Below are 11,280 nucleotides of genomic sequence, written 5' to 3' on the forward strand. Positions count from 1 at the left end.
GTAGTAGTTAGTGTAGTTAGGTAGTGTTGTAGTAGTTGTAGTGTAGTGTGTAGTAGTGTAGTGTAGTGTAGTGTGTAGTGTGTGTGGTGTGTGTGTGTGTGTATGTGTGTGTGTGTGTGTGTATGTGTGTGTGTGTGTATGTGTGTGTGTGTGTGTGTATGTGTGTGTGTGTTTGTATGCGTACGCGTGCGTGTGTGTGTGTGTGTATGTGTGTAAATATAGATATAATTTAATATTAATAATTGGTAATAATAATTTGGCGGATCTGAATGCAGGCCAATACAATCGTACGAAATCAGCACGCATTACAGAAGTAAAAATTACAATTATCAATAAGAGCCTACGTTAGGGAGTGATGACGACAAATTGTGAGAAAGATATGTGAATGGTGCAATGAATAATAACATGATAATATATCGCGTGAGAATGGAGATGTTCATAGGAAGCATTTGTAAATGACGCTCGAGCACAATGATAATTCTCGCAGACAATCAAATCGCCTGCATTAAAGCCATAAATCATGATCGATTTATACAAGCAAATAAATCAGTCATTTACAAATGCTATCCCTCAATTGTAAATGTTATAATAGATAACAATTAATAGATATGCAAATGTTATAAGAATAAGAAATGTACAATCCCAGCGCAGCGTGGCGTTGCAGCATCGATTGTGAGAGTCAAAGATATGATGCTGAAAGGGGCGCGAATAAGGAACTGGATTCGAATCGATCCAGTTTTAAGCTATTTCTTCTAATAGAGCTACGAAAGCGAAATAGAAATTGTGAGCACGATTGACTAAAAATATGATTCATTAAAACCTTATCGACCGGTACGCCTTGCTGAGTCGCCGTCTGCTATTCCGTCTACGATTGACACACTTACTATCTATTTTTGAATAAAAAAAAAGAAGAATAATTTCGATACGTTATTGAATGATGATTCGATCTGAATTTTATCTCTTTAGCCTCGTATTCTTCACTTAGAAACGTGAGTGTCACTAAAAATTCACGATGAACCGCACAGGCGTAAGTCAGGCGCCATAAAAAAGAAGCTTCAATCCTGATATTTTACGACGAACATCATAATTCGGTCGGTCGTTCCGGTCGATCGTAAATAAAAAAAAATAAAATGGAGTACAGTAGCCGTGAGAAAGACTGAAGAAGAGTGGAGACTAAAGGGCAATACGTGTCACGGGCCTTATTCAAAATGCGTCGACGGTCTCGCAACGACGGACTTCGCCGCGTGTGTTCTTACGGAATTTAATTAACTGTTACTGTTTATTAGATAAGCAGAGTATTATAAAAATTCTGACCCAATGCAAACACAATACAAAATTCAAATGTAAATGATACGTTTGCACGACTGAAAACGTCTGAGGAATCCACGGCAATATCTGGCACGACCAGCACTTTATTATCTACGAGTAACAGCATATGAAAAGCTTTTTACACTTTCGCGAGAGACAATATTGCCCGGTTTTGTAGATACAATACGTAACGGAGTTACAGAAAACTTGTGTTTGCTAAAAATATGAGCCGGCATAACCGCCGGCATAAATAAGGGAAAAATTTTTTAACAGCTATTTTATAAAAAATATAGAGTAACATAAAAGATTAAATTCTTTTAATTTAATAACGACGGGGATCGAGGCTCTAAAAATACGAGGAGGAAAAATTCAATTTGACCCAGATTAAGATCATTTAGATGGGGGCCGAAACGCTGCTCTTATTAGCCCGAAGTTTCTTTATGGCAAATGCGAATGCAATGTTCGTCCGAGAAAAAGAGTTTTCTAAAAGAAATTCGATAGGAGAATAAAGTTCGTGCCGTCTCCGAGGCGACTCTTTATACGCGCTGGCGGACGTTGGATGGTTATTTTTTTTTTTCGTCTCAACGAATCATTCGAAGAGAGTCGATCTTCGAAAACAAGAAGAGACCCGCCATCGATCCTGCGCGGATGGTTCTATACTCTATCCTGACAAGCGAAAGCAATAGAATTGTCGAAGTAGAGAAATTGAAGCAATATTTTTGGCATTGCCAATCCTTTTTTTTCGCTGTCGAGCGGTAGTCCTGGAAGACGCACGAGTGATTTCGCGATGCTTTAGAAGTCGGTTTTCGTATCACGTCCATTAAATTGTGCAAAAAAAAATGTAAGCGAGGAAAAAGAAATTTGTCCTCGTTAATTCTTTCATCGATGTGCGCTCGAGGAATGCGAATGATTATTTGAGTTTAGTAGTATATGTAGTTTGTTGTTGTTCAGTCATTTGATATAGTACGCACGTGTTATGAAATTAATCTACTGAAATCTATTATTATCTAGAATCTAGATTATTTATTAACTACTTGTTTATATATTTTTTCCTACACAAATATTTTTTCTATTTCTTATACTAAGTTCTTTGATTTGTTAAATTTCTTTTTATAACAATATGTTCTTTCTATTTTTTACACTCTTTTTTAATTTGATTTAATTTTCATTTCGCATTTAAAATGAAAACGATGCATTCTGTGAAAGAGACACATGAAGCTTCTAATTCAACAGTCAAATTCTGCAGTAAATTTGTGGTGATTATACGTGCCATAAATTCTGCGATAAATCTAATAGGAAAGTATCCTATACAGCCGGCAAAATTATCCACGTAGGGTAGGATAATGCAACGTCAATCACAGTTAAATTAGATAAAGCTCGTCTTTCAGTGTGTTTGAGAGAATATAATATCACGACCGTGATATCAGAGATGGTAAAACTAGTTTAATTCCTTGTTTATTTATTTAATATTTTAAATCTACATTTGCTTTAATTATTATTTAATTTTGTTCAAAATGTATTTGAAAATTATACTTATTATACTTTGAAAACAACCGAAAATAAGCTTTTAATAATGCAATGTTTATCGCTAATATTTCTCTTGTGCAGATTGGAACAGTTACTGAGAAATTTGAGATAAATGTATTGTTGACATTTCTGTTAATAACAAGAAGTATACCATTCTGAATTAAATAAATAATAATGAGAAACGCACGTAAATATTATTATACAATTGAGGAAATAACGTGACATCGATAATACATTGATATGTAAATTTTTACATATCGTAAATTAGTTTGAGTAATTGAGATTTGTATTCCGTTTATTATAAAAAACTTTTATTGAAATTGTAATCAGGAAAAAGTATGTAATTTTTAGTAAATACAAATTTTAATACCTTTTTAAAATTTATATCGGCTTTTTTTAAAATATCATTCGTATCGTAACTATTTATCCAATATAAAAATCAAAGGAAGGATATTCATCGAAGCTAAGGGAGTGATAATTAATTCTATTAATTTTGTTTGGAGAATTAATAATCGATATATGTATATAAATTCTGTTCACCACGCGGGCGTCGTTGCATGAACGTCGATCGCGATTAAAAAGGTGAAAATCGACAAGTGGGACAAGTCTGCGAGAAAAAGAGAGATAGTGAAAAATTGCTAGAGAGATCGTTTTTAGATCGGCTCATACCGGCTCGACGGCTTGCCCTCTCACAGAGTGGTAAGAACGTGAAACGTGAAAACGTGATCGTGAAAAACGAAGGGGGACAGCTCACGGGCCCCTGGTCCGTTTGGAATATTTACCGCACTCTTTACCTGCGGTCCCCATATTGAGAATGCTGATCTCCCCGAAGTAGGAACCCGCCTTAAGGGTGGCGAGCACCGTCTTCCCGTTGTCGGCTACCACCTGCAGTCGGCCCCTATTCACTATGTACATCTCCTTTCCCACCTCACCTGCAATCGCACAAAAGCGACACTTAAGTTAATTATTCCGTTAACCGTTTCTATCTTTGACTCTAATTTAATCAAGGCGTTTAAGTTCTCGGCGGCCTTGCAATCCCCCGATAATAAAGCTGATATAAAGAGACATTGGTACAAGTCATATTTTCTCTACTTCAAGAAATAAAAAGTTTTGTAAATGTACTTAACATAAATTTTAGTTCTTTTTACGTAGTCTCTCTTTATGAATCCGTAAAAATAATAAGCTGTTAGTGCCATTGGTTAAAATAATTGATATATTTTAAGACATATGACAAGTGCTGGTACCTTCTTTCTTTAATATAATATAACCTTCCATCCGTAAGATTAATAAGCATAAGAGATTGGTAAGCATAAGAGCTAATAAATTTTAATAAACACATAAGTTGTTTTTTATCTCTTTCTAAATATGAGCAGAAAAAAATACCAATTGACATTGAAAGAATTGACCTTAAAATAATTGCGAAAGTAAATTTGCAACTTTCCGCGCAAAGCAAGATCTACTCCCATTGCCTGATGCTTTAGATTCCTCAAGATGAATATTTAACACTGATAGAACAACGTTTAATAAATTATATGACAAAATGCAAAACTTGCATAAAATTTGTAATTTGCAATTTTATACAAATATACATATTTACAGAAACTCTAATCTTTTTTAAAATATTAATAACGATAATCTAATTAATTTCGACATGATACTTTGCTAAAATAATAACATATGGTGAATAATATTAGTAGAAAATTAATTTTAAAATTTGGAAAAAAATTGTCCAATAATTGAGAAAATTATTTCAGCCGTATTTTAGAAATATAATTGTGCTCATAAATATATACAATTATTATTAAATTATATTGCAGAAATATTGCAACCTAAAGTATTATACATTTAGCAACAGTTAAATTTAGAATTTTAAGTTCCGGCTTTTGGGATGCATACAATATAATCTAATATTTGTACGGAAATATTTTTCAAGCATTTGAAAATAATCGAATAATATCCAGATTTGTTTCTTCATTATGCTATCGGCAACTTATTCGTTATATCTTTTTAAAAAAGTAAATTAAAAAATATTTACATCTTAAATTAGATTTGTTCAATTTTTGATAAATGGAAATTTTATTCATTTAAAAACTTTATTCTAACAAAAACTGTTGTGTTATAATAAATTATCTTAGTGTAATTGAAAAATTATAAATTCAATGATGCTACTATTATGCAATGTTTTCATAATTTGCCTATCGGATAGAAGTTCCATATATTACATATATATTATATATTAAGTGTGTATGTTTGTTATATGAATCATATAAAAATAAATTCAATCGATAAAATTCTGGTATAAAAAAATGTTTTTAATATTTGAAATGAGACCACATGTACTTTATATTCCTCATGTAGAAAACAACTTATGTGTAAAATTTCAGATCAGAAGCAGCGATTATTCGGAAATCAATTATTTTAAAAAATGGCTTGCTTAAAAGATTGATAAATAAAAATATTAAGAGGAGTGGCAAAATATTCTTTACACACAAATACATTAATATATAACAAGTTAGTGGCGACCATCTATATAGAATTAATATATAACACTATTGATAATAAATGAGATAAAATTAAAATGAAAATTATACTAATATGTAAAGAAAAAAATTTAAGAAGAAAATTTTAAATCAATTTTTTAAATATAAGTAATATATAAGTATTGTAGAACTGAATTAATTATCGAATGAATAGAACTGTATTTGGGAATTAAGCAAATTCAAATACATATATATCAATATTTATATTCGGTCAAAGAAACGTACCTTTGTTTTGGGCTTTCTACAAAAAAGTTTAGAATTGTTTCTGTATCTTCTGTGATTAGTCACGAATATTCCGTAACACAAAATAATGGCAGAGCAAGGAGCAACAGATTGCCATGATATGTTTCCGATTCGTCAGAAGATACGTAGACATACGTAGACAAAAAAATACAAGGAAATTTATTTGCGCAATGCAATTATTGTTTAAAACCAATAATAATTCAACCCCAATCTTTCTTACACAATCACTTGGTCAAGGAACATTCAAACGAATTAACAGAAGAAGAAAAGGAAGATGAATGTACACATTGGATATGAGATCATGCTACCATAAAAGACACACAAAATGTAACATGTAACAGATGTGACCTAAAACTTAAGTGCGATCAAAAAAATTTCAATTCTGTATGTAAACATTTAAGAAAAAAGTACGGGTAAGTATACACTAAAGGTTATAAAAAATTAATAATAAATGATAGCAGAACTGAAGAATATAAAATTGACAACAATTGATAGGAATAAATAAATAAAAAATACTTGAAAAAATGTAATGATTAAAACAAGTATTCAACACTCATCAGCATATATATACTATTATCATGTTTAGTATACAGAAAAGTATAAATTAATAAAATTTGTTCATTTTAATTTTCATACAAGAATAATCAGATGTATATAAGATTTGTATTTATCACATTGCCATAGATTGCTAGATCGCATCTCAATATCCAAGTAATAAGTTAAAAAGTATAAAGTAATACATTTATCCTCATAACAGAGTAGTATGCATAATTGAAACTATGTTGCATTTTTTACTTTTTTAAACATTCTATTTAAATGTAGGATATCACCTCCATGTACGGATGGTGTGGATAATGTAAGTAGCAGTGCACGTCTCATCCAATGTACACATTGGACACATGGGACTATTTTACCATAAAAAACACACAGTTCGTAACATGTAACATATGTAACGCAGTATTGAATAATAAATATATAGGCGATAATAAGTATAATTTACAAAGACACTTAAAAAATAAGCACGTGTAAGTGTAAAGGTATTAAAGGTATTAAAAAATTGATACTGAAGGACGTAAAGTTGACAGTAATTAATAGTACAATAATCAGTGAATAAAACCTGAAGAAATATAATGATTAAAACAAGTATTTAACAAGATATTTATCGAAATATGTGTTCTATTATTATGTTTAGTATTCAGAAAAGTACAAATAAATAATATTCGTACTTTAATTTTCATACAAGAATAATCAGATCTATATAAGAGTTGTGTTCACCAGATTGTCACAATATTAATAATAGATCGCGTCTCAACGTCCAAGTAATAAGTTGAAAGTTATAAAATAATATATTTGTCCGCATAACGGAGTAGTGTGCATAATTGAAACTAATTCCAATATAGTATTTTTTACTTCCTTATTTTATATTTAAATGTAGGATATTAGCTCCACGTGCAGATAAGGATAATGTGAGTAGCAATGCACGTACACATTGGTCATGGGACCATTTTACCATAAAAGACACACAGTACATGACATGTAACATATGTGAAAAAGTAATTAAGATAGATAAAAGATATAATAATACACGTCTACACTTAAGAAATATGCAGGTAAGTGTACTCTAAAAATAATGCAAAATATTGATACTAAAGAATATAAAGTTGACAGTATTAATAGTAATAAATGGAAAACGCGTAAAGAAATATAATGATTAAAACAAATATTTAACAAGGCACTTATCGAAATATGTGTACCTATTAGTATGTTTAGTATTCAGAAAAGTACAAATGAATAATGTATTTTAATTTTCATACAAGAATAATCAGATCTATATAAGATTGTATTTACCAGATTGTTATACTATTAATAACAGATCATATCTCAATGTCCAAATAATAAGTTGAAGATTATAAAATAATACATTTGTTCGCATAATGGAGTAGTGTGTATTAAAACTAATTTCTATGTTGCATTTTTTTACTTCTTTAAACACTCTATATTTAAATGTAGGATATCAGCTCCACGTGCAGATAAGAATAATGTGAGTAATGATGCACACGCGAATACAACAATAAAAAAAGATCAAATACACTCAACAACTTCCTCTAAAATTTATAAAAATACGGAACAGATAGGTGTTCTTGATAAGTAATTATTTACTATATACTTATTACGTTTATTATAATGTAAATAGATAGATTATTTGAATTAAACATTGCGTTTCCAGTACAAATGTAGAAATATTAATCACGAAATATTAATCAAGAACAAGTAAAAAATAGGGGAACAGTTATGTTAATCAAAGAATAATTAAATGTTGTTTGTAATAAGTAACAAAATTTTATAGTATTTCATATTCAGTAGTCAACAAAATTGTTGAACCTGATACATATTTGGCTATATGCAATATAAGTATCAGGAATGGAAATCCTTACTTTCTTATAGATTATAAATAGATACATAATCTATTAAAATGATTTCGCAATGATTTATGATAACAACGACTAATAAAAGTTAAGATTGGAAAGATTAGTTAGGATGTTCGATTATTAGGAAATTTGAATGAGGTGATTCCTTTTAAAAAGCAACTTGTCACTAAGGATTATTGAAAGAAATAACTTATTATTTATAACGCATCGAATTGTTTTTATTGTTACTTTAATTCGTTACCAATAATAAATTATATTCATTTTTCAATAAACAACGTTATGGTGATAAGTATTATTTAATTATTATTAAAAATAATTTTTTCCCAATACTTAATTTTTAATTAATCATAAAAAATTGCACAGTCATTATCAAGTCGTTATTATAAAAAGTAATAAAAATAACGATGTTACTTATTTTCCATCAGTGTAAAAAATAAACATCCACATATATTTCATTCAAAAATAATGATTATCACTTAATTATGAAGAATATAAATATAATATTAAGTATAAATAAACATTTTACAATTTTTCAATTTTTTTCATATATGAATAAAGATCCATTAAGCACTTTAACATTAAAAATAATAATTTGGATCTTTATTTCCATAGAAATGTGGCAGACCAAATTTTAAATCTTCCTCTTCGCAGAGATGTGGAAAACCATGATTTGGATCTTTCAATCCATGAAGATTTGAATATAGCAGAATGTTTTTTAAGCCAATTCTCATCTTCAGTATTTTTTTGATATTGATTTTTGTGAAGAAATCTTCAATCATTTTATACAGAAATAATTTACAATGCCTTATGTGAGTTGTTTTTGTGCTGTATTTTATTAATTACATAACTACAAAAAAAGTATCCTGTGTTGGGATGGAAACTCAGCTATTCTTATTTGTATTTTGAGTTGCTGAATACGAATCTGACATAAAAATAGGACCAGCGCAAATTTTTAATCTAGAATGAAAAAATGGGTTAAAAATGAGGAAAATGGGTCATTTTTTCGCTTTAGATTGAAAATTTGCCCTGGATGATTTTATTTTTATGTCAGATTTTTATGTTCGTATTTAGCGACAAAATAAGAATAGCTGGATCTTTATCCCAGCATAGAGTACTTTTTTTTGTGGGCCTGTGTTATTGACAATGTACGAACGAGTTATATATTATGAAAGATTTAACTTTTAGTCTTAACTTTTAAATCTATTTTGTGACTCATGTAAAATTACATAAGATTATTATTATTAATTCTTCTAGGTATAATTTTGCAAATATTTTGTATTAACAGATTATCTAAATTAGATGTTAAGTGATATTTATTTGACATGAGATGATAAATATTAACTTAAGTATAATTTAAGAGACATACAAATGAAAATATTTAAGGTAATGCATCAAGTATGATATTTGATTTTATTTAATAACAATATTAAATTAAAATATAAATTCATGATATAAAAATAGTTAAAATCAAATAAAGAAAAACAAATACGTAAAACAAGCAACTATATATATATGCATCAATTAACAAAAATGATAATAAAAAATTAATAATTTTTTATATTACGCAAAAAATTAGTAATGAATTTGACAAAACATTGTCATATATAGTATATAATATAATGAATGAATTACTAAATTTGATTTAATTTTTATGTAAATCATATTTTTCATGAAATGTGCACCTTCGTTATATTGATGCTATGTACTTTGTTTATGGCTAAAGTCATTAAGATTCGCTACGCAATACAAAAGATATAAATATCCCTAGCTCCTTTGTGATTCTATTTTAATATCCATAATTTACATTTATATCTTGGTTATTATATATCAGAGAAAAGTAATTTTAAGGCTTTCTTTGATGTTTTTTTCATAGTTAACCAAAGATTAATATTTTTGGTTATACTCTAAAAGTATTGTAATAGAATATTCCAAGGTTCAGTTTGGAATAATAGGCGATTTTTTTTAGCAATCAATTTGTAGCAAAGTTGTTATCGGATATCCGACATATAAATTCGATAAGTTTAAAAATAATTTCATACTCTAATGTAATATAGTATATAATAATCGAGACGTAGAAAGAATAAAACGTGAATATACAACTAGTTATGCCTCTGTTACTAATAAATAAACATGCAAATAAATTTTGGTATATTTTGATATAAAGTTTGGATATAATATCAGAATTTCTTAAAAAAACATTCCTTTATGTATCTCGATAATATAAATTTTACTTAAGTTATGTATCTTCTATGTATCATTCACTAATAATGAAAATATTAAATCACATATATGAAATAGAAAAAATAACATGGTATTGTTTTACAATATCAAGAGAGAATAATATAATTACTAATTAAACGACCAAATAAAATTGAAATCTTTGACTAAACACAACAAATTATTTTTTAATTTATTATAATATTGTTAAACATATAAAAATTAATTAAAAAATAACATGTTTGTAATATATCTTTAAAGTTAATTTTAGATGAAACAGATATTTACATAAAAAAATTATGTCACTTTTTTATTTCGATGATATACTGCATTTTTTAACCACAACTATTTACATGTCTTCATCTATTAATTATTCTCTCTATCGTAATTAGGACTATCATTTGAACTATTTTAAAAATATATGTACTTTTGTTGAAGTTATGAGACAACACTCTTATTTTTCACACTCTTACTTATTCAAGCCGAATGTATTTTTTTTTAAAAGATAGATCAACTCGAGATTAAATCTAAAATTAAAAGTCTCTTTTATATTTATACACAAAGAATGTAAAAATCGATGATGTTTTTTTCGAACATGTTTTTTCTAAGTTAAATATATTTTTGGAATGCATGGATGTGAACTCGGAATTTTTGAGGAAAATATCATCAAACAAATAAATAAATTACTTTAAAAATGAATAAACACTTTGAACTTCGAAATCTTGAAGATATATTTTTTCTTTTTTGCCCAAATCCCAAATTGTAACGATAATGTGAAAAGCTTTAGTCTCATAAATTGGATTGAGGGGAGAAATAAATTGATTGTTGACTCCGTTAAAAAATTGTTAACGATACAGTATAATTTTATTAATTTTAAATAGTTTGATTGCTTATAGTTTTGCAATTAATTGCAAGGAGGAAAAAATTGTTATTTAAAGTACGAAATCAATCTAAATATTCATAAAATTTTATATATTTTTTATAAATTTTAGATATATTGGGTTGTCCGGAAAGTT

General features: G+C 28.1%; 1 protein-coding gene across 1 annotated transcript in view; it reads right to left on the bottom strand.

Annotated features, from left to right (window-relative positions):
* Positions 1–11,280, bottom strand: part of LOC105618378 (cyclic nucleotide-gated cation channel alpha-3) — a 151,738-nt gene that overhangs the window by 14,157 nt on the left and 126,301 nt on the right. The window contains exon 10 of the mRNA XM_012199920.1: positions 3,618–3,767. Within this exon, the coding sequence (XP_012055310.1) occupies positions 3,618–3,767 (150 nt within the window). The remainder of the gene's footprint in view (positions 1–3,617; positions 3,768–11,280) is intronic.

The sequence above is a fragment of the Atta cephalotes genome (genome assembly GCF_000143395.1).
Source record: "Atta cephalotes unplaced genomic scaffold scaffold00016, whole genome shotgun sequence".
Lineage (NCBI taxonomy): Eukaryota > Metazoa > Arthropoda > Insecta > Hymenoptera > Formicidae > Atta > Atta cephalotes.